Raw genomic sequence first — 26,399 nt, 5'->3', positions numbered from 1 at the left:
AGTTAAATTTTTTCACTGCGAATCCAACCTAACGTTTGATGGGCAGACGAAAATAGCAAATGGTCTTTGCAATTTTTTTGGAAAACTCATTCACAGGAGGTATGCGGTTTCTTAAAGCAAAGAAAAATAAAATAAGTTTTACAATTGAATTAATAATATGTCCCTGCTCATGTGACAGAATTACATAAGTGGAAATGTTTCATTACATTTTTATTTTCTTTACTATTTTTCCATTTCTCTTTATCTCGCTGAGCCAGCTCTGTTCCTCAGGGAGATGATGCAGTGCTCACTCACGCTTAGCCAGCCCTCCCTCCCTCCCGCACAGGCAGCACCCAGCGCTGCCACTTGTGTTTCACGCTGGACGGGCCTTAATTAACCCGCCAGTATGAAATTGCGATGCAGTGCTGATCGCAGGCGGCTTCCCAACTGCCCCGGCCCGCCAAGGGCAAAATTCTGCCTACTGACTCTCACTGGGGTACGGGTCCGACACACACTGACTCTCACTGGGGTACGGGTCCCACACACACTGACTCTCACTGGGGTACGGGTCCCACACACACTGACTCTCACTGGGGTACGGGTCCCACACACACTGACTCTCACTGGGGTACGGGTCCCACACACACTGACTCTCACTGGTGTACGGGTCCCACACACACTGACTCTCACTGGGTTACGGGTCCCACACACCCTGACTCTCACTGGGGTACGGGTCCCACACCCACTGACTCTCACTGGGGTACGGGTCCCACACACACTGACTCTCACTGGGGTACGGGTCCCACACACACTGACTCTCACTGGGTACGGGTCCCACACACATTGACTCTCACTGGGGTATAGGTCCCACACACACTGACACTCACTGGGTTACGGGTCCCACACACACTGACTCTCACTGGGGTACAGATCCCACACACACTGACACTCACTGTGGTACGGGTCCCACGGACACCGACTCTCACTGGGGTATGGGTGCCACACACACCCACCCTCACTGGGGTACGGGTCCCACACACAATGACTCTCACTGGGGTAAAGGTCCCACGGACACCGACTCTCACTGGGGTACGGGTCCCACACACACTGACTCTCACTGGGGTACAGGTCCCACACACACTGACTCTCCCTGGGGTACAGGTCCCACACACACTGACTCTCACTGGCGTATGGGTCCCATACACACTGACTCTCACTGGGTTACGGGTCCCATACACACTGACCCTCATTGGGTATGGGTCCCACACACATTGACTCTCACTGGGGCACGGGTCCCACGGACACCGACTCTCACTGGGTTACGGGTCCCACACACACTGACCTTCACTGGGGTAAGGCTCCCACACACACTGACTCTCACTGGGGTATGGGTCCCACACACACTGACTCTCACTGGGATTTGAATTTTACTCTCACTGAGTATCTTAAGTGTAAAGTGTGATTTGGTTTTATTCCTATTTTCTAATTGACTGGGGTATGGGTCCCACACACACTGACTCTCACTGGGGTACAGGTCCCACACAAATACTGACTCTCACTGGGGTACTGGTCCCACGGACACCGACTCTCAATGGGATACGGGTCCCACACACACTGACTCTTATTGGGATTCGAGTTTTACACTCTGAGTATTTTAAGTGTAAAGTGTGATTTGGTTTTATTCCTATTTTCTAATTGACTGGGGTAAGGGTCCCACACACACTGACTCTCACTGGGATTCGAGCTTTACACTCTCACTCTGAGTATTTTAAGTGTAAAGTGTGATTTGATTTTATTGCTATTCTCTAATTGTCTGGGGTGTGATCAGGAGGTGGAATCAGCCTGAAAGCTGCAGGAAGCAGAGCAGAGAATGTGAGAGATCTGTTGCATTGGGTTTTTTCCTCCGGAGGTTGGACGGGGTGTGTCCCGGGACGGGATTTTGGGGCGGATTTAGACGGGGGCGGGTCCTGCGCAGCCGCCCACTTTGCCCGCTTTCACTTGGAGTCTGGGCGGCGGTGAAGGCGGCAGCTCCCGGTTGAAGAGCCCGCACTCCCCGCTGACATGTCCCGTAGCCGGTGTCCCCCCTGCCCTCCGCCCCGCTGATGCCGCTGCCCCGCTCTGCGTTCCCCCGTTCCCCGCTATGAGAGATCCGCAGTTTCCCCGCAATGACGGTGCCTTTACTGAAGATCGGAATTGTCCTCAGCACCATGGCCATGATCAGCAACTGGATGTCCCAGACTCTGCCCTCCCTGGTCGGACTCAACACCACCCGGCTGAGCGCGGCCAGTGCCGGCAGTCTGGACCGGAGCACCGGGGTAAGTGGGGTGGGGAAGAGTTTGGGGGGAGCGTGGTGGTGGTGACGGGGGTTGAGGGAGGGGGGCAGTGTGGGGAGGGGGGTTGAGGGGGGACAGTGTGGGGGGGAGAGGGGTTGAGTGGGGGGCAGTGTGGGGGGGGAGAGGGGTTGAGTGGGGGGCAGTGTGGGGGGGAGAGGGGTTGAGGGGGGACAGTGTGGGGGGGAGAGGGGTTGAGTGGGGGGCAGTGTGGGGGGGAGAGGGGTTGAGTGGGGGGCAGTGTGGGGGGGAGAGGGGTTGAGGGGGGACAGTGTGGGGGGGAGAGGGGTTGAGTGGGGGACAGTGTGGGGGGGAGAGGGGTTGAGTGGGGGGCAGTGTGGGGGGGGAGAGGGTTTGAGGAGGGCAGTGTGGGGAGGGGGGTTGAGGGGGGACAGTGTGGGGTGAGGGGTTGAGGAGGGGGACAGTGTGGGGTGAGGGGTTGAGGAGGGGGACAGTGTGGGGTGAGGGGTTGAGGAGGGGGACAGTGTGGGGTGAGGGGTTGAGGAGGGGGACAGTGTGGGGTGAGGGGTTGAGGAGGGGGACAGTGTGGGGTGAGGGGTTGAGGAGGGGGACAGTGTGGGGTGAGGGGTTGAGGAGGGGGACAGTGTGGGGTGAGGGGTTGAGGAGGGGGACAGTGTGGGGTGAGGGGTTGAGGAGGGGGACAGTGTGGGGTGAGGGGTTGAGGGGGTGAATTTGGTGTGGGAGGGGAGGGGAGGGTGGTGGTGGGGGAGAGTGTAGGCGATAGTGAGGAGAGTGTGGGAGGTGATTGAAGAGTGTGGGGGCAGGGGAGAGCAGGAGGGAAGATTTTAGGGGGTAGACTGGGTTGGGGTGGAGAGTTTGGGGAGCTGGAATGGGGTGGAGAGCATGGGGAGTTGGGGGAAGAAGTGCTTGGGGCGGGGAAGAGTGTGGGGGTGTTGGGAGGGGGGAGGAGTGTGGGGGTGTTGGGAGGGGGGAGGAGTGTGGGGGTGTTGGGAGGGGGGAGGAGTGTGGGGGTGTTGGGAGGGGGGAGGAGTGTGGGGGTGTTGGGAGGGGGGAGGAGTGTGGGGGTGTTGGGAGGGGGGGAGGAGTGTGGGGGTGTTGGGAGGGGGGAGGAGTGTGGGGGTGTTGGGAGGGGGAGGAGCGTGGGGGTGTGGGAGGGGGGAGGAGCGTGGGGGTGTTGGGAGGGGGGAGGGGCGTGGGGGTGTTGGGAGGGGGGAGGGGCGTGGGGGTGTTGGGAGGGGGAGGGAGCGTGGGGGTGTTGGGAGGGGGGAGGAGCGTGGGGCTGTTGGGAGGGGGGAGGAGCGTGGGGCTGTTGGGAGGGGGGAGGAGCGTGGGGGTGTTGGGAGGGGGGAGGAGCGTGGGGCTGTTGGGAGGGGGGAGGAGCGTGGGGCTGTTGGGAGGGGGGAGGAGCGTGGGGCTGTTGGGAGGGGGGAGGAGCGTGGGGCTGTTGGGAGGGGGGAGGAGCGTGGGGCTGTTGGGAGGGGGGAGGAGCGTGGGGCTGTTGGGAGGGGGGAGGAGCGTGGGGCTGTTGGGAGGGGGGAGGAGCGTGGGGCTGTTGGGAGGGGGGAGGAGCGTGGGGCTGTTGGGAGGGGGGAGGAGCGTGGGGCTGTTGGGAGGGGGGAGGAGCGTGGGGCTGTTGGGAGGGGGGAGGAGCGTGGGGCTGTTGGGAGGGGGGAGGAGCGTGGGGCTGTTGGGAGGGGGGAGGAGCGTGGGGCTGTTGGGAGGGGGGAGGAGCGTGGGGCTGTTGGGAGGGGGGAGGAGCGTGGGGCTGTTGGGAGGGGGGAGGAGCGTGGGGCTGTTGGGAGGGGGGAGGAGCGTGGGGCTGTTGGGAGGGGGGAGGAGCGTGGGGCTGTTGGGAGGGGGGAGGAGCGTGGGGCTGTTGGGAGGGGGGAGGAGCGTGGGGCTGTTGGGAGGGGGGAGGAGCGTGGGGCTGTTGGGAGGGGGGAGGAGCGTGGGGCTGTTGGGAGGGGGGAGGAGCGTGGGGCTGTTGGGAGGGGGGAGGAGCGTGGGGCTGTTGGGAGGGGGGAGGAGCGTGGGGCTGTTGGGAGGGGGGAGGAGCGTGGGGCTGTTGGGAGGGGGGAGGAGCGTGGGGCTGTTGGGAGGGGGGAGGAGCGTGGGGCTGTTGGGAGGGGGAGGAGCGTGGGGCTGTTGGGAGGGGGGAGGAGCGTGGGGCTGTTGGGAGGGGGGAGGAGCGTGGGGCTGTTGGGAGGGGGGAGGAGCGTGGGGCTGTTGGGAGGGGGGAGGAGCGTGGGGCTGTTGGGAGGGGGGAGGAGCGTGGGGCTGTTGGGAGGGGGGAGGAGCGTGGGGCTGTTGGGAGGGGGGAGGAGCGTGGGGCTGTTGGGAGGGGGGAGGAGCGTGGGGCTGTTGGGAGGGGGGAGGAGCGTGGGGCTGTTGGGAGGGGGGAGGAGCGTGGGGCTGTTGGGAGGGGGGAGGAGCGTGGGGCTGTTGGGAGGGGGGAGGAGCGTGGGGCTGTTGGGAGGGGGGAGGAGCGTGGGGCTGTTGGGAGGGGGGAGGAGCGTGGGGCTGTTGGGAGGGGGGAGGAGCGTGGGGCTGTTGGGAGGGGGGAGGAGCGTGGGGCTGTTGGGAGGGGGGAGGAGCGTGGGGCTGTTGGGAGGGGGGAGGAGCGTGGGGCTGTTGGGAGGGGGGAGGAGCGTGGGGCTGTTGGGAGGGGGGAGGAGCGTGGGGCTGTTGGGAGGGGGGAGGAGCGTGGGGCTGTTGGGAGGGGGGAGGAGCGTGGGGCTGTTGGGAGGGGGGAGGAGCGTGGGGCTGTTGGGAGGGGGGAGGAGCGTGGGGCTGTTGGGAGGGGGAGGAGCGTGGGGCTGTTGGGAGGGGGGAGGAGCGTGGGGCTGTTGGGAGGGGGGAGGAGCGTGGGGCTGTTGGGAGGGGGGAGGAGCGTGGGGCTGTTGGGAGGGGGGAGGAGCGTGGGGCTGTTGGGAGGGGGGAGGAGCGTGGGGCTGTTGGGGGGTGGGGGGGGGAAAGAGTGAGGACACCGCCAGGGCGGAGGATGTGTGTGAAGTAACATTGTGGGTAGGGAAGTGGAGGCGGGGGAGAGTGGGGAGTTGCAGGGAGGGTGAAGAGTGTGGGGAGTTGCTGCGGGGGGGAAGAGTCAGGGGTATGAGAGTGGGGGTTGGGTGGCGTGGGGTGTGGGGAGCAAGCGTGAGAGTCGGGAAGTTGGCGTCGAGGGTGTGGGGCGTTTTGTGAGCGAGGGTGTGGGGCAATGTGTGTTGGTGTGCGGGAGAATGGGAGTGAGAGTACTGGGGGGAATGGGAGAGACTGATGACTGAAGCCATTCAAGTGTGGGGAGCAAGAAGGAATGTAGTGGTAGTAAGGGACAGTATTGTGAGGGGAAAGAGCGAGAGCCCAAATGACTTTGTTTCCTGCCCGGTGCCAGGGTTCAGGACATCTGCTCAGGGCTGGAGTGGGAGCATCCAGTTGTCATGGTCCAATGACTTAGGTAGAACTAGTAAAGAGGTTCTGCAAAATCAGTATGAGGAGCTAGGTACCGAATTAAGAACCTCAAAGGTAACTATCACTGGATTATTACTTGAGCCACGTGCAAATTGGCATAGGGCAAATAAGATGGGAGAGACGAATGCGTGGTTCAAAGACTGGTGTGGGAGAAGTGAGTTCCAGTTTGTGGGGCACTGGCATCAGTACTTGGGAAAGTGGGGGCTGTACCGTTGGGACAGTCTACAGCTGAACAGGGCTGGGACATATGTCCTCGCAAATCGCATAACTAGGGAAGTAGAGAGGGCTTTAAACTAAACAAGAGCAGTGAGGAATCTAGTTTGGGTAGTGGTAGCGATTCAAGGTGTAGAGTCAGGACAGGAGAGCAAAATAGTAATATGAGAAATGAGGGTCAGAGAATGGCAGGAAGGGACAGAGAGAAAAAAAACCTAAGAATACATCAACAGTCAAGATTAGATGTTACAAAGGTAATAAGAAGACAAAACTGAAGGCTCTGTATCTGAATGCACGTAGCATTCATAACAAAGTAAACGAATTGATGGCCCACATTAAATAAATATGATCTGATAGCAATTACAGAGACATGGCTGGAGGATGACAAAGATTGGGTCCTTAATATTGAAGGGTACAAGACATTCAAGAAGAATAGGAAGCTAGGTAAAGGTGGAGGGGTAGCACTGTTAATCAAAGTGGGCATTGGTGCATTAGTTAGCGATGATCTTGGTTCAGGAGATCAGGATGTAGAATTGGTTTGCATGGAGGTGAGGATAATAGGGGAAAATAGTCTAGTGGGCGTGGTCTACAGGTCCCTAATAGCCAAAGTGTACAACAAAGTAATCAAGAGAAAATATTGTGTGCCTGTGATAAAGGGACAGCAATAATCATGGGTGATTTTAATCGATGCACAAACTGGAAAATTCAGTTTGGCAGTAGTAGTCTGGATGAGGAGTTCTTAGATTGCCTTCAAGGTAGTTTCTTAGAGCAGCATGTTCTGGAACCAACCAGAGAGCAGGTTATATTAGACTTGGTACTGTGTAATGTGACAGGATTAATTAATGGCCTCAGAGTAAAGACACCCCTAGGTAGCAGCAACCACAATATGATTGAAGTTTACATTCATTTTAAAAGGGAGAAGAGTGGGTCTAAGACTAGTATCTTAAACATAAACTTAAATAAGGTCAACTATGTGGGGATGAAAGCTGAGCTAACTGAAGTGAACTGGGAAACTAGGCTAGAGGATAGATCAATAGAGAAGGAGTGGCAGATATTTAAGGGAATATTTCAGACCATTCAAATAAGTACATTCCTACCATAAAGAAGGATTCTAACGGGGGGGGGGGGGGGGGGGGGTGGGGGGGCGGCGGGGGACCCCACCATCCATGATTAACTAAAGAAGTGGGGGGGGGGGGACCCCACCATCCATGATTAACTAAAGAAGTTAAGGAAAGCATTAAACTTAAGGAAAAAGCATACAACTCCACAAAGATGAGTGGCAGGACAGATGTTTAGACAGAATATAAAGAACAGCAGAGAATGACTAAAAGGTTAATCAGGAGAAAGAAATTAGAGTATGAGAGGAAGCTAGCTAGAAATGTAAAAACGGATAGCAAGAGTTTCGACAGGTACTTAAAAAAGAAAAAAGTAAAGAAAATGATTGTTGGTCCTCTAGAGAGTGACAGTGGGGAGTTAATAGTAGGTAGTAAGGAAATGGTGGAAAAAATGAACAAATATTTTGCTTCTGTGCTCACTATGGAGGATACAAAAAATATTCCAGTAATAGCTGCAAATCCAGGAGGTGAACGGGAGAATGAAACTTGGTGAAATTGAAATCACTAGGGAAATGGTACTGAGCAAATTAATGGAGCTGCCGGCTGGCAAGTCTCCAGGTCCCGATGGACTACATCTTAGGGTCTTAAAAGAGGTGGCTAATGAGATAGTCGATGCACTGGTGTTAATTTTCCAAAATTCGCTAGATTCCGGAAAGGTTCCATCAGATTGGAAAGTAGCAAATATAATCCCTAGTTAGCTAGACGTCTGTCATGGGGAAGTTATTAGAATCGATCATTAAGGAGGTTATAGCAGGACACTTAGAAGAACTCAAGGCAATCTGGAAGAGTCAGCATGGTTTTGTGAAAGGAAAATCATGTTTAACCAATTTATTGGAGTTTTTTGAAGGAGTAACATGTGCAGTGGATAAAGGGGAGCTTGTAGACATACCGTACTTAGATTTCCAGAAGGCATTTGATAAGCTGGCACATCAAAAGGTATTACGGAAAATAAAAGCGCATGGTGTAGTGGGTAACATATTAGCACGGATAGAAGATTGGCTGGTTGGCAGAAGGCAGAGAGTATGCAAAAATGGACCTTTTTCTGATCGGCAGGATGTGACGAGTGGAGTCCCACGGGGGTCTGTACTGGGGCCTCAACATTTTACGATTTACATCAATGACTTAGATGAGGGGAGTGATGACATGGTAGCTAAATTTGCAATGACACAAAGATGGGAATAAAGTATGTTGTGAAGAGGACATGAGGTTGCAGATGGATATAGATAGGTTGAGTGAGTGGTGCAGGCAAAGATCTGGCAAATAGAGTTTAATGAGAGAAAATGTGAAGTTGTTCACTTTGGCAGGAAGAACAAAAAAGCAGAGTATTACTTAAATGGAGAATGGCTGCATAATTCTGAGGTGCAGAGGGATCTAGGTGTTCTAGTACGAGTCACAAAAAGTTAGTATGCAGGTACAGCAGGTAATTAAGAAGGCTAATGGAATGCTATCCTTTATTACGAGAGGGATTGAACATAAAAGTGAGACCGCGAATACTGTGTGCGGTTTTGGTCTCCCTATTCAGTAAAGGATGTATATGCATTGGAGGCGGTTCAGAGGTTTACTAGATTGATACCTGAAATGAGTGGGTTGTCTTATGAGGAAAGGTTGGACAGACTGGGCTTGTTTCCTCTGGAGTTTAGAAGAGTGAGGGGTGATTTGATTGAAGTATACAGGATCCTAAACGGCCTTGACAAGGTGGACGTGGAAAGGATGCTTCCTCTTGTGGGTGAGTCCAGAACTAAGGGGGCACTGTTTTAAAATTAAGGATCATCCTTTTAGGACAGAGATGAGGAGAAATCTTTTCTGAGGGTTTGTGCGACTTTGGAATTCTCTGCCTCAGAAGGTAGTGGAGGTGGGTTATTGAATATTTTTAAGGCAGAGGTAGATAGATTCTTGTGAAGGAAGGGAATCAAAGCTTATTGGGGTTAGATGAGAATGTGGAAGCAGAAACACAAGATCAGTCAGGATCTTATTGAATGGCAGAGCAGGCTCGAGGGACTGAATGATCTATTCCTGTTCCTATTTCTTATGTTCTTATGCTCTAGAAGAGGGGAAGAGAGAGAATGAAGCACAGAGTGATCACACCACAGAAAGAGGCTATTCAGCCCCATCATGTTCTGTGCTATCCCTCTGAAGGAGCTACTTAATCCCCATCTTCTGCCTTTCCCCCATAGCAAATTCTTCCTTTTAAGATAATGATCCAATTCTCTTTTGAATGCATTTCAGGGGACAGTGAGGGGTGAAAGCAAGGTGGTAGGGAGGGGAAGACTCTGCACTGTTGTGTCAGGGGAGGAATCGGTAGGGCCCAGGGTAGGGAATGGGAGGGGGACGAGTGGGGGGAAAAGGGGAGGGGTCAGTGTGGGCATGTGAATGGGAGAGGCTCAGGAGGGAGAGCAGGGAATTAGGATGGGTAGGGGGAGGGAAGGGTTCAGGGTGGGTTGAGATGGTCAGAGTGGAGAGAGAGGTGAGGCTCGGGGTGGTGGAATAGAAGGGGTCAGGGTCGGGGGAGAGAGGAGGGTGTCCGGGAGAGGAAGTGAATGAAAGGGGTTGTGGTGGGGGTGGGAATGGGTGGGGGGCTCAAGAGGGAAAGGAGAGGGGTCAGGGTTGGGGGGAATAGGATGAGGCCATGGTAAAGGGCGTACAAGGAGACAGGTGACTATGCTGGAGTGAGACGTAGTCTGAGTGAGTAGCGAATTAGGTTCACATGGGAATTCGGTGCACAGGGGAGAGTGTGACGTACATAGGGATTATTCTAAGTTAATTAAGTGAGTAATTAAATTAAGTTTGCTAAATAACATAAGTAACAATGTTATGTTGCGGCTGTGGAATGTGGGTGCTATTGGACACCAGGGTGATCCAGGGCAAACACGTCTGCAGGAAGTGTAAGCAGCTTGAGGAATTCCAGATCAGGATTATTGAGCTGGAAGCGAAATTGCAGGCACTGCACAACATTAAGGGAGAGGGAGAAATGCCTGGACAATTTATTACAAAAGACAATCACATCTCTTAGAATAGGGTGGTCTGTTTTGGTCAACAGTGAAGTATAGGAGAATGTGACCATGAGTGAGGCAGGTAAAGGGGCTGAGCAGACAGTAGTGAAGAAGCCTCAGGCTTTGCAGTTGCCAAACAGGTTTGAGATGCTCACAACCTGTGTGGATGAAAGTGAAGTCTGTAAGGTGGATGAGCAGGCTGGCCATGGCACTATGGTACAGGAAGCCGTTCGAGCAGGGGGAGCAAGAAGGAATATAGTGGTAGTAGGGGATAGTATAGTCAGGGGGATTGACACCGTTGTCTGCAGCAAAGAGCAAGAGTCGAGCCCGATTCCAGGGTTCAGGACATCTGCACAGGACTGGAGAGGAACTTGCAGTGGGAGGGGGAGGATCCAGTCATCCTGGTCCATGTAGGTACCAGCAACATAGGCAGGACAAAGAAGGAGGTTCTACATAGTCAGTATGAGAAGCTTAGTACCAAATTTAGAAGCTGGATTGTTACCTGAGCCACGTGAAAATTGGCATAGGGCAAATAAGATTAGAGATGAATGTGTGGCTCAAAGACTGGTGTGGGAGAAGTGGGTTCGGGTTCATGTGGCACTGTCTCCAGTACTTGAGAAAGTGGGGGATGTACCATTGGGACGATCTATACACGAACCGTGCTGGGACTTGTGTTCTCACAAATTGCACAACTAAGGAAGTAGAGAGGGCTTTAAACAAAAGCTTGAGTAGATGTGGCGAATCAAGGGGTAGATTCAAGGCCGGAGACCATAATAGTAATATGGGAAATGACGGTCAGAGAATAGCAGGAAGAGACTTAGAGAGAAAACCTAAGAACTCACCCACAGTCAAGACCAGATGTTACAAAGATCACAAAAAGACAAAACTGAAGGCTCTGTATCTGAATGCATGTAGCGGAGGCGGTGGCTTAGTGGTATTGTCATTGGATTAGGGACCCGGTTTTGAATCCCACCGTAGCAGATGGTGGAATTTGAATTCAATAAAAATCTGGAATAAAAAGCCTAATGATGACAATCGACAATAGTTTCGTGGTCGTAAAAACCACTGGTTCATGAATGTCCCATAGGGAAGGAAATCTGCCGTCCTTCCCTGGTCTGGCCTAAATGTGACTCCAGGCCCACAGCAATGTGGTTGACTCTTAATTGCCCTTGTTTAGAGGTAATTTAGGGTTGGGCAATAAATGCTGGCCTAGCCAGTGCCCTCCACATCCCGTGAACAAATACAAAACACAAAGGGCATGTTGAAGTAAATAAGTATGATCTGATAGCCATTACGGAGACATGGCTGCAGGATGACAAGGATTGGGTCCTGAATATTGAGGGGACAATATGACATTCAAGAAGAATAGGAAGCTAGGTAAAGATGGAAGGATAGCGTTGTTAATCAAAGATGGCATTGGTGTAATAGTTAGAAATGACTTTGGTTCAGGAGATCAGAATGTAGAATCAGTTTGGGTGGAATAGTAGGGGAAAGTCGTCATTAGTGGGAGTGGTCTACAGGCCTCCTAACTAATCATGATGGGGGACAAGGTATACAAGAAGAAATATTGGATGCTTGTGATAAAGGGACAACAATAATCATGGGTGATTTTAATCTACATATGGAAAAATCAGATTGCCAGTAGTAGCCTGGATGAGGAGTTCATAGAATGCTTTTGAGATAGTTTCTTAGAGCAGCATGTTCTGGAACCAACCAGAGAGCAGGTTATATTAGATTTGGTATTGTGTAATGTGACAGGATTAATTAATGGCCTCCGGGTGAAGGCACCCCTAGGTAACAGTGACCACAATATGGTTAAATGTTACATCCAGTTTGAAAGGGAGAAGAGTGGGCCTAAGACTAGTATCTTAAACTTAAAATAAGGGCAACCATGTGGGGATGAAAGCTGAGCTAGCTGAAGTGAACTGGGGTGCTAGGCTAGGGGATAGATCAATAGAGAAGCAGTGGCAGACATTTAAGGGGATACTTCAGAATGCACAGAATAAGTATATTCCTATTATAAAGAAAAATTCTAAAGGGAGGACCCACCAACCGTGGTTAGCTAAAGAAGTTAAAAAAGCATCAAACTTAGGGAAAAAGCATTTAACTGTGCAAAGATGAGATTAGATCATTGGTCAGAATATAAGGAACAGCAGAGAATGGCTAAAAGGTTAATCGGGAGAAAGAAGTTAAAGTACGAGAGGAAGCTAGCTAGAAATGTAAAAACATAGCAAGAGTTTCTACAGGTATTTAAAAAGGAAAAGAGTAAGTAAACTAAATGTTGATCCTGTAAAGAGTGAGAATGCGGAGTTAATCATAGATAATAAGGAAATGGGTGAAATGAACAAATATTTTGCTTCTGTCTTCACTATAGGGGATAGATACAAAAACATTTCAGTAATAGCTGAAAATCAGAAGGTGGAAGGGAGAAGGAGAACTTGGTGAAATTATAATCACTAGGGAAGCGGTACTAAACAAACTGATGGAACGTGGGTTGACAAGTCTCCGGGTCCTGATGGACTTCATCCTAGGGTCTTAAAAGAGGTGGCTAATGAGGTAGTCAATGTGTTGGAGTTAAGTTTCCAAAGTTCACCATATTCTGGAAAGGTTCCATCAAATTGGAAAGTAGCAAATGTAACCCCTCCATTCAAGAAGAGAGGGAGACCAAAAACAGGAATCTATAGACCAGTTAGCTTGACGTCTGTCGTGGGGAAGTTATTAGAATCGATCATGAAGAATATTATAGCTGGGCACTTAGAAAAACTCAAGTTGATAGAGAAGAGTCAGCATGGTTTTGTGAAAGGGAAATCATGTTTAATCAATTTATTGGAGTTCTTTGAAGGAGTAACATGCACTTTGGATAAAGGGGCGCCCGTAGATGTGCTGTACTTGGATTTTCAGAAGGCATTTAATAGGGTGCCACATCAAAGCTTATTGCAGAAAATAAAAACTCATGGCATAGGGGTAATATATTAGCATGGATACAAAATTGGCTGGCTGGTAGAAAACAGAGTATACACAATTGGGTCTTTACCTGATTGGCAGCATGTGACAAGTGAAGTCCCGCAGGAGCCTCAACTTTTTACAATTTATATCAATGAGTTAAATGAGGGGAGTGAAGGCAAGGCAGCTAAATTTACAGATGACACAAAGATAGGAAAGTATGTTGTGAAGAGGACATAAGGAGATTGCAGGCAGATATAGATAGATTGAGTGCGTAGGCAAGGATCTGGCAGATGGAGTTTAATGTGGGAAAATGTGAAGTTGTTCACTCTGGCATGAAGAACAAAAACGCAGAGGAGTACTTAAATGGAGAACAGCTGCATAACTCTGAGGTGCAGAGCTATCTAGGTGTTCTAGTACATGAGTCACAAAAAGTTAGTAAGCAGATACAGCAAGTAATTAAGAAGGCTAATGGAATGCTATCCTTTATTACAAGAGGAATTGAACATAAAAGTAAGGATGTTATGCTTCAGTAATACAGGGCATTGGTGAGACCGCACCTCGAATACTGTGTGCAGTTTTGGTCTCCTTATTTAAGGAAGGATGTAAATGCATTGGAGGTGGTTCAGAGGAGGTTTACTAGATTGATACCTGGAATGAGTGGGTTGTCTTATGAGGAAAGGTTGGACAGACTGGTCTTGTTTCCATTGGAGTGATACTTGACTGAAGTATACAAGATCCTGAACGGTATTGACAAGGTGGATGTGGACAAAATGTTTCCTCTTGTGGGTGAGTCCAGAGCTAGGGGGCACTGATTTAAAATTAGGACAGAGATGAGGAGAAATTTTTTCTCTGAGGATTGTGCGACTTTGGAATTCTCTGCCTCAGAAGGTGGTGGAGGCGGGGTCATTGAATAATTTTAAGGCAGAGTTAGAAAGATTTTTACTAAGCAAGGGAATCAAAGGTTATAGGGTAGTTGGAAATGTGGAAATCGAAACACAGATCAGCCATGATCTTATCGAATTGTAGTACAGGTTCAGGGGGCCGAATATCCTCCTTCTGTTCCTTTTTTGTACGTTCATACGTTCGTATGTTGGGAAGGGAATGGGTGGGTGTCCTGGTGGGGGAAATGGGATGGGGATCGTGGGGGTGATAGGGTTGGGGCAAAGAGATGGGAGTCAGGGTGAGGGGGCTGGGACAGGGGCCAGGGCGGGGAGGGAGGAGATGGGGGTCGGGGGCTTGGGGGGAATGGGATGGGGATCAGGGCGGAGATGGGGAAATGGGATAGGGGTCAGGGCGGGGATGGGGAAATGGGACAGGGGTCAGGGCGGGGATGGGGCGAATGAGATGGGGGTCAGGGTCGGGAGGGGGGAAATGGGACAGGGGTCAGAGGGGGAATGGGATGGGGGTCAGAAGAGGAATGGGACGGGGTTCAGGGGGGGAATAGGACCGGGGACGGGGTTCAGGGGGGGAATGGGATGGGGGTCAGCGCGGGGTTGGGGGGAATGGGACGGGGGTCAGGGCGGGGAATGGGACGGGGGTCAGGGCGGGGAATGGGACGGGGGTCAGGGCGGGGAATGGGACGGGGGTCAGGGCGGGGAGGGGGGAAATGGGACGGGGGTCAGGGCGGGGAGGGGGGAAATGGGACGGGGGTCAGGGCGGGGAGGGGGGAAATGGGACGGGGGTCAGGGCGGGGAGGGGGGAAATGGGACGGGTCAGGGCAAGGAGGGGGGAAATGGGACGGGTCAGGGCAGGGAGGGGGGAAGTGGGGTGGGGGTCAGGATTCAGGGGGGAAATGGGACAGCATTCGGGGGGATGTGAAGTGCGACTGACAGCAAGAAGAATTGGACATTGACACTGGCACTGCTGCTAAAACAGCGATACCTGTGAGAAACCCAGTCCCAATTCTCAGCTGTGAATCTTCCCAGTAAATCAGACTGTCTGTTGTCATTGGCACTTTTAAACCTTCAAACCTGAGGAGAATGGTTTGGTATATTAGACCAGCTCTAAACTGCCCTCAGAATAAGATGTAAGATTATAAACAGCATATGTCTGTAACGTTCCAGAGACCGGCCTGCACCCAATTACTGATCTCCGAGTCTCCAACAAAGTGGCAGCTTGGTCATTTCACCGGGAGGGGGAAAGTAAAGGGGAGGTTGGAGGTGGAATGTGGGTGACAGTGTGAGTTAGAATTATGTAAGTTACACACAACAGAAACAGGCTATTGAGTCACTCAAGCCTCCTCCCAACTTTCCTCAGCTCACCTTGTCATCGTACCCTTCTATTCCTTCCTCATTTGTTTATCCAGCTTCCCCCTCAAGTATATCAATACTGTTTGTCTCAGCCACTCCCTGTAGTAGCAAGTTCCATATTCTCACCATTCTCCAGGTAAAGAAGTTCCTCCTGAATTCCAATTGGATTTATTAGTGACCATCACATATTGATAGCCCCTTAGTTATGCTCTTCCCCACAAGTGGGTATACTCTATCTATTCTTACTGGAATCCTTCAGAATTCTAAGGATTCCCCGGATCACATAATTATCTGAGACACCAAAAATCTGTTTATCCCAGCCTTAAATGTATTCAACGATGGAGCATCCACAGCCCTCTGGGGTGGAGAATTCACAACCCTTTGAGTAAAAAAATTCCCTTTCATCTCAGCCCTAAATGATTGGCTCCTTATCCTGAGACTGAGCCCCCGTGTTTTAGATTCCCCGACCAGTGGAAACAATCTCTCAGCCTCCACCCTGTCAAATCCCCTCAGAATCTTGTAGGTTTCAACGAGATCGTCTCTCATTCTTCCAAACTCCAGAGAAGCTAAACCCAATTTACTCAGCCTCTCATCATAGGACAACCCCTTCATCTCAATTTGATTTCAGGTCATGAATTAAATTGAGTAGCAAAGTGTACTCGGCAGCTTGGTTAAATTCTGAGTGGTACTGTGTAGCTTAAATATGGATATGGGTTAGATTTCCTTTGAGTTTTTTCCACTGGGAGTTTGTTGCAGTGGATTTGACAGAAAAACAGAACGAATAAAAAAGAATTGCTGATGGAAAAACTGAGATGGTTAGATGAGAGAGTGGGCAAGATCATTTATTTTAACTTTTTTTCAGGTTACATAACTTGTAAATTGTTCAGCCTCCTGGGTACTGCAATCTCATATTGTGCTTGTGCTGCGGGACACAGGCTCATAATGTCTGAATCTGCTGCATTCTTGATAAATCCTGTCTAGTGACAATTGCAGTTAGAACTTTCCTTCGCATTCGAACAACAGCTTTTGGAGCTTAGGCAGATAGGGGACATTGCAAAGCAACACTCAAAAAAAACCAGTGTTGGCAGGGCGCAGCTCTGTGTTTCTCCTCAAGTTCCTCCTAAAGTTTGTTGCTCAAACAAATGGCCCATCACTCCATTTCCCAATCATCTGGACGACAGGTTACTCGGCGCCTGCTACATATGGGGGCAGAGAGAGATACGCAGGTAGACAAATTCACATGTCCAGGCACACAGTCAGGGGGATAGAATCGGACAGAGACGGACTGTGAAACTGTAACTGATTTGAAGCGTATGGTGCAGCAAGAAATCAAGGTGTCAGAGTTTACCTGGATGTATATTCTCTGGAGCTGGAATGCACCTTACACCTGGTGTAGAATGTGCTCCTCTTCTACATTCAGTCTTTCTTTTATCCCGATAGGTTGTTTCATTGTATTAATTGGGTCTCCATTAAGGGTGGGACAAGTGTTTAAATCTCACTTTGTGTTCAATTTGTGCATTCCTTTGTACCGGATTTCTCTGCTCTTTCTGGCGATCTACATCCTCTTTCCTGCCCAGGTATTACCAGACAATGCTGAGGATGGCTGGCGTGTGTTCAGCTCTGCGCCGGACAGTGAAGGGAGGTGTATCTGCACCGTGGTGGCTCCCCAGCAGACTCTGTGCTCACGCGACGCCCGGACCAAGCAGCTGAGGCAGCTCCTGGAAAAGGTATGGCAGGCTCTGCAAAAGTTAGGGACAAGCAGCATAAGCCACTAGCTAGGGCTTTCTGTGCATGGAAACAGGAGGAAATCTCACGTAAAATATGGACCTGGGTAACAGACCACATAACAGCAGACATGTGGGGAACCTACAAACTGCACCTGCACTCCAAAGCCCTTGAACATGTTGTTGCTTCCCAAATCGTTGCCTATCTTTCCCACATCCATTAGAATTTCTCCATCAGGGTTCCATTCTGGCCAAGTACTGAAAAGCCCTTGCCAACGTTGTTAATGACATCCTATGTGACCATGATAGACTGTCCCTCCTTGTCCTTCTGTTTGCAGCCTTTGACACCATTGACCACACTGCCCTCTTCCAATGCCTCTCCATTCCCAAAGAAGTCTTTGACACCATTGACCACACTGCCCTCTTCCAATGCCTCTCCATTCCCAAAGAATCCTAGAGTAGTATAGAGCAGAAGGAGGCCATTTGGCCCATCAAGTCTGCTGGTTTTTTCAAAGGGAAACGCAGTTGGTTTCACTGGTCCAGCTGGGTGGGACTGCTCTCATCTAGTTCTATTCTTATTGATCTAATCGTAACCAGAGAATCATCTACAATGACCACTCTTCCTGCTCCCATACTGTTACCTCTGGTGTCCTCCAAAAATCTATCTTGGCCCCTCCCATTTTGCACCTACATGTCACTCGGTGATATCATCTGAAAACACAGCAGCAGCTTCCATGTATACACTGACAAATCAGTGCTATCTGACCCCTTTGGATTCCTCACTTGTCTCGGATTTGCTAGGCTGCTTGTCTGACATCCAATGTTGGATAAGCTGGAAGTTCCTCCAATTAAATATTGAGAAGAGTGCAGCTATTATCTTTGCCTTCTCCTGCAAAGACCACAAACTCCATTCCCTAACCATAGGTTTCTGTCCTGGAAACTGTCTTACGTTCAGAAAAACCATTTGTAACCTTGGTGTTATGTTTGATCCCAAGGTCAATTTCTAGCCACATATCCATACTATCACAAAGACGGCCCCTTTTCACCTCCAGAACATCACCTGATTCCATCTCTGCTTTAACTCATCTATAGCTAAAACCTTCATCATGCCTCAGTGACCTATTTCTACACTTGACCGCCTAGACTGCCTGCCGCTGTCCACCCTACATAAACTTGTGCTCATCTAAAACACGGCTGCCCATATCTTAAGCTCGTTCACCGATCACACGTTCACTGGCTTCTGATCCGATAATATCTCAATTTTAAAATTGTCATCCTTGTTTTCAAATTCCTCAAGTTTCACTCCCTTTCTAACTCTTCTCCTTACTAATTACTCCTTACTAATTTGGTCAATCCTTTGTTCCAATCTAATATAATCCTAACTTCTTTAGTTATCCATGGTTGCAGTAATTTTCCTGATGTTTCTGCAATGTCTGGGGGTAATGGTGGAGTCGTGGTGGGGTTCTGGGGGGGGTGGGGGTGGGTGGCAGGGGTGGTGGTTGGTGGGCAGGGGTGGGGAGTGTAATCTTTGCAGTAACTGGAGATGGGTGGTATGGCTGGGTAATTACTGTAGTAATATTGGGCAGGGGATGACTGTTGGGAATTACGCTGCTGTACCTGTTAAGTAATACACAGGGCCAGTGCACACTTCCAGACTCATGAGGCTAAATCTTCCTGGTCCCATAGTGTCAGGCCTGGAGGCAAGAGAGAAGGGAAAAATAGGGGGAAGCCATTTCAGAACAGTTCCCTGATGCATCCCCACTGCCAAGGACCTCTCCCAGGGTGAGCTGCCCGTTTCGCTCTTGTTAAGGCCACAGTTAGCGGTGTCCATGTGGCCTCACCATCTCAACGAAGGAGGGCTCCTTGTCGCAGGCCAGAGAGAAGGCCATCAGAGACAGAGGCTCCATGCCCCAATGACCAGGCAACAGGTCAGAAAGGCTGTACCTACGGCCCACTCGATTCCTCCATTGGAGTTTCCCTCCCATCCGAGGGACTAACTGACTTTGGCCCTCATCATATTTGAATTGGATCCATGCCTCCAAGGTGTCTCTGTTGAGATGCCCTTGCAGTCCCCAGCATGTCTTAGCATCGCTGTCCTCTTCCTGTGAGGATGTTGAAACCCAAGTACTGGTGAACCTCTGATCAGGAATCCACCCACCGTCCTCAACTGGCCGCTTCTGCACTCGCTGTCCTATTTGAAGGCTGCCTCCCAGAAGATTGCGCCACCAGTCTTGCTGATAGGAAGTAGTAGGACCCCCCCAGTCCTGTGGGAAAACCCAGCCCTTGGTGTCATTGTTTTTAGCCACACATATCAACACTTTCTGTTTAGAGTTTAATGTGGGAAAATGTGAAGCTGTTCACTTTGGCAGGAAGAATACTCTTTAAAAAAGAGTATTACTTAAATGGAAAACGGCTGTAGATTTCCGAGGTGCAGAGGGATCTAGGTGTTCTAGTGCATGAGTTACAAAAAGTTAGTAAGCAGGCACAGCAAGTGATTAAGAAGGCTAATGGAATGCTATCCTTTATTACAAGAGGAATTTAACATAAAAGTAAGGATGTTATGCTTCAGTTATACAGGGAATTGGTGAGACCACACCTCGAATACTGTGTGCAGTTTTGGTCTCCTTATTTAGGGAAGGACGTAAATGTGTTGGAGGCGGTTCAGAGGAGGTTTATTAGACTGATACCTGGAATGAGTGGGTTGCTTTATGAGGGAAGGTTAGACAGACTGGGCTTGTTTCCATTGGAGTTTGGAAGAGCGAGGGGTGATTTGATTGAAGTGTATAAGATCCTGAACGGCCTTGACAAGGTGAATGTCGAAAGGATGTTTCCTTTTGTGGGTGAGTCCAGAACTAGGGGGCACTGTTTTAAAATTAGGGGTCGCTCTTTTAGGACAGAGGTGAGGAGAATTTTTTTCTGAGGGTTGTGCGACTTTAGAACTCTCTGCCTCAGAAGGTGGTGGAGGCGGGGTCATTGAATATTCTTAAGGCAGAAGTAGATAGATTCTTGTTAGGCAAGGGAATCAAAGGTCATCAGGGGTAGATGAGAATGTAAAACACAACACAAACAGATTAGCCATGATCTTATTGAATGGTGGAGCAGGTCTGAGGGGTCGAATGGCCTACTCCTCCTATTTCATATGTTTGTATGTAATTTTGTTATGTCAGCTGTCACGATGCAGTTGCATATTCTTGTCACAGGTATCTCTGTTGAGTGGGATTCTTCTAACTCTTTGACCATGTAGTAATGATCTCCATGTAAGGACCCTGTGACCAGCTGATTCGTCTTATATACAAGCATGCTGTGTTCCTGGCTGTAGATCATCAGCAAGATTGAGAATATGGACTGTGGGCAATTGGTGGATGTAGAATTGTCCCCATTTATCAGCTAATGGAAGTCAATCTCAGTCCCCCTTCACTGTTACAGGTGCAGAATATGACTCAATCTATAGAGGTCTTGGATCGACGAACCCAGCGAGACCTGCAATACGTGGAGAAAATGGAAACACAGATGAGAGGCTTGGAAACAAAATTCAAACAAGTGGAGGAGAGTCACAAAGCACATCTCTCCCGACAGTTTCAGGTACAGTGAGCACCGTGATAGATTCACATTCTGCTTGTGGGGCTGGTCTGGTTGGCCGAGAAATGTTTGTCAGCCATATGTAGTCATTGAGTAATTTGCCAACAAGACTTTGGCACAGCCTTCCCGTTCTGAGGGGAGCCCAATGACCTATTGAGTCAACTGGTCAGGTCACAAAACAGCCATGAACTCCTCTGTCGCATTCAGAAGATCACAAGGATGAGGAAATGACGATCAGCCCATCAAACCTGTTCATCTCACACTTGCCAACCTCAGTCATGGGCTCCTCCACACACCACCACCCCCCACCCGGCTCCAGGATCTCTATTCTCTTTCACCCCCAATGTAATTAGATTGAGCTCTTACAACCCCTGATCCTCTATCTCAGCAGATTATTGATCTTGTTTCCTTTCAGGGGTTCCGGAATTAACTTTTGCAGAGGCTGATCCACGTTCACTCCCTCTGTGAACTACTTTACCCTTAGGTTCACTAAGTTTAAAAATCACTGGCCACAAATGTTTTAAGAACAGGAGGAGGCCATTCAGCCCATGTGCTTGTCCTGGCTCTTTGTTAATGAGAGCAAAATGGCAAGGATCTTGAATAATTATTTGGTATTTACTAAGGGGAACCAACATGGTGGATGTGAAAACATAAAAACTAGGAGCAGGAGTAGGTCATTCGGCCCTTCGAGCCTGCTCCACCATTCAATATGATCATGGCTGATCCTCTATCTCAACACCTTACTCCCACTCTCTCCCCATACCCTTGATGCCTTTAGAGTCTAGAAATCTATTTCCTTCTTAAAGATATTCAGTGACTTGGCCTCTATAGCTTCTATGGTAGAGAATTCCACAGGTTCACCACCCCCTGAGTGAAGAAGTTTCTCCTCATCTCAATCCTAAATGGCCCACTCCATATCCTAAGACTGTGACTCCTTGTTCTAGACCCACACCCCCTCCCCCCCGAGCCAGAGGAAACATCATCCCTGCATCCAGTCTGTCAACCCATGTGTTTCAATGAGATTAGAAGAGAAGATCAAAAAGATAAAAATGTTTACGATAGAAAGAGGGGAGATAATTAATAAACTAATCAAACTACGACAGAATAACATCCCTGGTCCAGATAGATTACATCCACGCAAATTTAAAGAAGTGAAGCAGGAGATAACGGAGGCTCTATTACATATATATAAAATAATGTATTAGAAAAGGGAAACGTGCCAGAGAACTGATGAACAGCTAATGTGATTTCTATATTTAAAAAGAAAACAGAGCAAACCCAGGGAAATGTAGACTAATTGGCTTAATGTCACTGACAGGAAAGTCAATGGATTCGTTATTGAAACCTATAATGGAAAAAGCTCTAGAAATGAAATTACAATGAAGAGTCATAGGCATGGCTTTCAAAAGGGAAACTTTTCCTTTTGTTTCACCAGCCATATTGAATTCTTGGAAGAAGTAACAGAAAGCGTGGATGAGGCTAATGCAGCAGATATAACATATTTGAATTCTCAAAAGACCTTTGATTAAGTACCACATGGGTAGGGACACAAATAAGGTCAGTGTGTAGAGTCAGGGGCAGGTAACAGAATGAATAGAAAGTTGGCAAAACACAAAACGGAGTTGGGATTAAAGGTCGTTACTTAGACTGGCAGATGGTGGGAGGTGGTATTCCACAAGGATCGACCCTGGGACCACCATTGTTCACCATTTACATTTTTTAAAATTGGACTCAGAAATTGGAAGCACAATTTCAAAATGTATGGTTAATGAGAGGTTGTAGTTAATACTGAAGAAGACTGTGACAAAATACAGGAAGACATTAATAAACTTACAGAATGGACATGTAATTGACAAATAAACTTCAATATCGGCCAGTATGAGATGGTGCATTTTGATAGGGAGAATAAGGATGTCCCATGTTCCTTTGAAATTACCAGTCTAAATGGGGTAAAGGGTCAGAGGGATCTGGGGGTACAGATACACAAATCACTAAAAATAGCAACAAAGGTTAATAAGGTCATAAAAAAGCAAACACTGGGGTTCATTTCTAGAGGGATGGAATTGAAAAGCGGAGAAGTTCGATTAAACTTGTGTTGAACGTTGGTTAGACCACACTTGGGGCGTGGTGTACAGGTCTGGTCTATATATTATACAAACAATACAGAGCACTGGAGAAGATCCAAAATAGATTGACAAGGATGATACCAGAACAGAGAGGTTACAACTGTCAGGAAAGACTGAACAGGCTGGGGTTCTTTTCTCTAGAAAAGAGATGGCGGAGAAGTGACCTGATCGAGGTCTTTAATATTAAGAGAGATTTCAATTGGATAAATTTAAAGATGTCCCCACTTGTTGTGGAGACCGGAACTAGGAGCCATAAATAAAAGTTAGTCGCTAATAAATTCAGCCATTCATTCAGGAGAAGCTTCTTTACCCAGAGAGTGGGGAGAATATGGAACTGCAGGGACACAGTACGAGGATGTGCTGTTGAGGTGTGATCAAAAGGGCTGGGAGGAGGCTCATCTGGAGCATAAACACCAGCATGGACCCCTTGGGGCCCTATAGGCTGTACCTGTGCTGACAATACTGTTTAATACACTGCCTGCTGCAGTATCAGCTTTGCCAAGGATTTGCTATCACCTTCATGCAACCTACCCATGTCCTCGATGACAGAAAACAAAGAAAAGCTCACCCCACACCTGGCCTGACCCACACCGGCAACCCTTCTAACATCCAGCTGCTATGGGCTTGATGCAGGTACATCCCAGACCCCACTGATAACTGTTTATTGTGCCCACCCACCTCTCTGCACTGCCCCCCGCCCTTCCTGAGATTTCCCAGTCCCTCAATGCCACCCCCACCAGCCCCTCTCCGCTGCCCATTGATCCTGTCCCCTGCCACCCAAATGGATCAGGGTCAGAATCAAGAGCTCATGGGTTTGTTTCCAATAGTGATCCTTGTGTTATGTCAATTGCATATCCCGCTTATTAGTTTTGTTAACCCTGCTGTTATCCCGATGGGAATGTTGACAGATTGAGAAATGCTTCCAGGTCAATATATCCCAGCAAGCTAACCATCCTGACAGGAAAATCACTTCCCAACTTTAATTATCATTCAGTCATTCGTTCATCAAACTCGATGGGAATCCATCTAAATGGTTGGCTAATACTGACTGTTGTGGGGGCAATATTTCCATCATAAAACTGCCTTTTTCACTCTGTCCTCAAGATCTTATCTTCAGATTTTGGGTTTAGCCTTGTTCAGTTCAATTTGTCATCAGGTCCATTTTTAAAAGCATGATTCCTGATTTGAATTAAATGTGCAGGTTTTTCAGGTATATCCCCGGTGAGAGTCGGGGTGTGTAGGGGGACCTGTACCCCCCGGTGAGAGTCGGAGTGTGTGGGGGAACCTGTACCCCCCGGTAAGAGTCGAGGTGTGTGGGGGAACCTGTACCCCCCAACCCGGTGAGAGTCGGGGCATGTGGGGGACCTATACCCACCTCAGTGAGAGTCGGGGTGTGTAGGGGACCTGTACCCCCATTGAGAGTCGGGGTGTGTAGGGGACCTGTACCCCCCGGTGAGGAGTCGGGGTGTGTAGGGAACCTGTACCCCCTGGTGAGAGTCGGGGTGTGTAGGGGGACCTGTACCCCCCGGTGAGAGTCGGAGTGTGTGGGGGAACCTGTACCCCCCGGTAAGAGTCGAGGTGTGTGGGGGAACCTGTACCCCCCAACCCGGTGAGAGTCGGGGCATGTGGGGGACCTATACCCACCTCAGTGAGAGTCGGGGTGTGTAGGGGACCTGTACCCCCATTGAGAGTCGGGGTGTGTAGGGGACCTGTACCCCCCGGTGAGGAGTCGGGGTGTGTAGGGAACCTGTACCCCCTGGTGAGAGTCGGGGTGTGTAGGGAACCTGTACCCCCCTCCCCCCGGTGAGAGTCGGGGTGTGTGGGGGAACCTGTACCCCCTGGTGAGAGTCGGGGTGTGTAGGGAACCTGTATCCCCTCCCCCCGGTGAGAGTCGGGGTGTGTGGGGGAACCTGTACCCCCCGGTGAGAGTTGGGGCGTGTGGGGGAGCCTGTACATCCCCCCCCCCGGTGAGAGTCGGGGTGTGTAGGGGACCTGTACCCCTGTTGAGAGTCGGGGTGTGTAGGGGACCTGTACCCCCCGGTGAGGGGTCGGGGTGTGTAGGGAACCTGTACCCCCTGGTGAGAGTCGGGGTGTGTAGGGAACCTGTACCCCCCTCCCCCCGGTGAGAGTCGGGGTGTGTGGGGGAACCTGTACCCCCTGGTGAGAGTTGGGGTGAGTAGGGAACCTGTATCCCCTCCCCCCGGTGAGAGTCGGGGTGTGTGGGGGAACCTGTACCCCCCGGTGAGAGTTGGGGCGTGTGGGGGAGCCTGTACACCCCCCCCCCCCCCCCCCAGGTGAGAGTCGGGGTGTGTAGGGGACCTGTACCCCCCGGTGAGGGGTCGGGGTGTGTAGGGAACCTGTACCCCCTGGTGAGAGTCGGGGTGTGTAGGGAACCTGTACCCCCCTCCCCCCGGTGAGAGTCGGGGTGTGTGGGGGAACCTGTACCCCCTGGTGAGAGTTGGGGTGAGTAGGGAACCTGTATCCCCTCCCCCCGGTGAGAGTCGGGGTGTGTGGGGGAACCTGTACCCCCCCGTGAGAGTTGGGGCGTGTGGGGGAGCCTGTACATCCCCCCCCCCCCCCCAGGTGAGAGTCGGGGTGTGTAGGGGACCTGTACCCCCCGGTGAGGGGTCGGGGTGTGTAGGGAACCTGTACCCCCTGGTGAGAGTCGGGGTGTGTAGGGAACCTGTACCCCCCTCCCCCCAGTGAGAGTTGGGGTTTGTGGGGGAACCTGTACATCCCCCCCCCTACCCCCGGTGAGAGTCGGGGTGTGTGGGGGAACCTGTACCCCCCGGTGAGAGTCGGGGTGTGTGGGGGAACCTGTACCCCCCGGTGAGAGTCGGGGCGTGTGGGGGAACCTGTACCCCCCCCGCCACCCCCCGGTGAGAGTCGGGGTGTGTGGCGGAACCTGTACCCCACCCCCGGTGAGAGTCGGGGTTTGTGGGGGAACCTGTACCACCCGGTGAGAGTTGGGGTGTGTAGGAGACCTGTACTCCCCCCCCCCCCCCCCCCCCCCCCCCCCCACCCCCCCCCCCCCCCCTCCCCACCCCAGTGAGAGTCGGGGTGTGTAGGGGACCCGTACCCCCCAGTGAGAGTCGGGGACCTGTACCCCCCGGTAGGAAGCTGCTAATGTGGGGATATTTTGCTTCATAATTTCCAGTAAAAGCTGTGAAAAATTTGGAAGTAATTTTCCTTTGTAATATTGCAAATGTGAAGGATAGAGATTGTAGTGACTCTCAGTATGTGAGGAATGTGTTACTGACAGAAAAATGAAGGTGCTGGTGATGGCGACCTGGCCCCTTGTGTGTGCCTGTATTTGTGGAGGTGGGTCCGGTTTTAAAACGAGTACTTGTGTCTCTGGGAGTCGGGAGTGGGGAAATTGCGGGAACTCCTCAATAGTATCGCTCTTACCTTTCTTTGTTTGCAGGGCTAAGTTTAAGAAAGTTTTTTTGAAAAGCGGCATTGATTGAACGAAGATACAAGTCCAATTCTTTGTAACCGTGGACTTGAGCTCCTGACCTTGCACTATTATATAGTTTAAAAAAAACTCAAAAAAAATCACATGACAATTTTAAGGCTTTCTTTAATACATATAGAGCTGACTTGTTAATCTTTGCTGTGATTCTCCTGCATGTTAAACCGTTTAACCATCAATAGTTTTAAAAAAAATTAAAATTTATATATAAATATATCAAAAAAATGTT

The 26,399-nt window shown here is 50.3% G+C and overlaps 1 protein-coding gene across 2 annotated transcripts in view; it reads left to right on the top strand.

Moving 5' to 3' along the window:
• LOC121280752 (noelin-like) overlaps positions 1-26,399 on the top strand; it is a 78,977-nt gene that overhangs the window by 39,756 nt on the left and 12,822 nt on the right. Inside the window, exons 1-3 of one of the 2 annotated variants that reach the window (XM_041192911.1) lie at positions 1,981-2,294; positions 16,847-16,996; positions 20,420-20,575. In XM_041192911.1, coding sequence (XP_041048845.1) covers positions 2,145-2,294; positions 16,847-16,996; positions 20,420-20,575 — 456 coding nt within the window. In that variant the 5' untranslated portion in view covers positions 1,981-2,144. Of the gene's footprint in view, positions 1-1,980; positions 2,295-16,846; positions 16,997-20,419; positions 20,576-26,399 lie in introns of those variants that run through there. The other variant, XM_041192913.1, reaches the window with a different exon arrangement.

Source organism: Carcharodon carcharias, chromosome 8 (assembly GCF_017639515.1).
Source record: "Carcharodon carcharias isolate sCarCar2 chromosome 8, sCarCar2.pri, whole genome shotgun sequence".
NCBI classification, from domain to species: domain Eukaryota; kingdom Metazoa; phylum Chordata; class Chondrichthyes; order Lamniformes; family Lamnidae; genus Carcharodon; species Carcharodon carcharias.
This window is presented reverse-complemented; position numbering and strand designations above follow the sequence as displayed.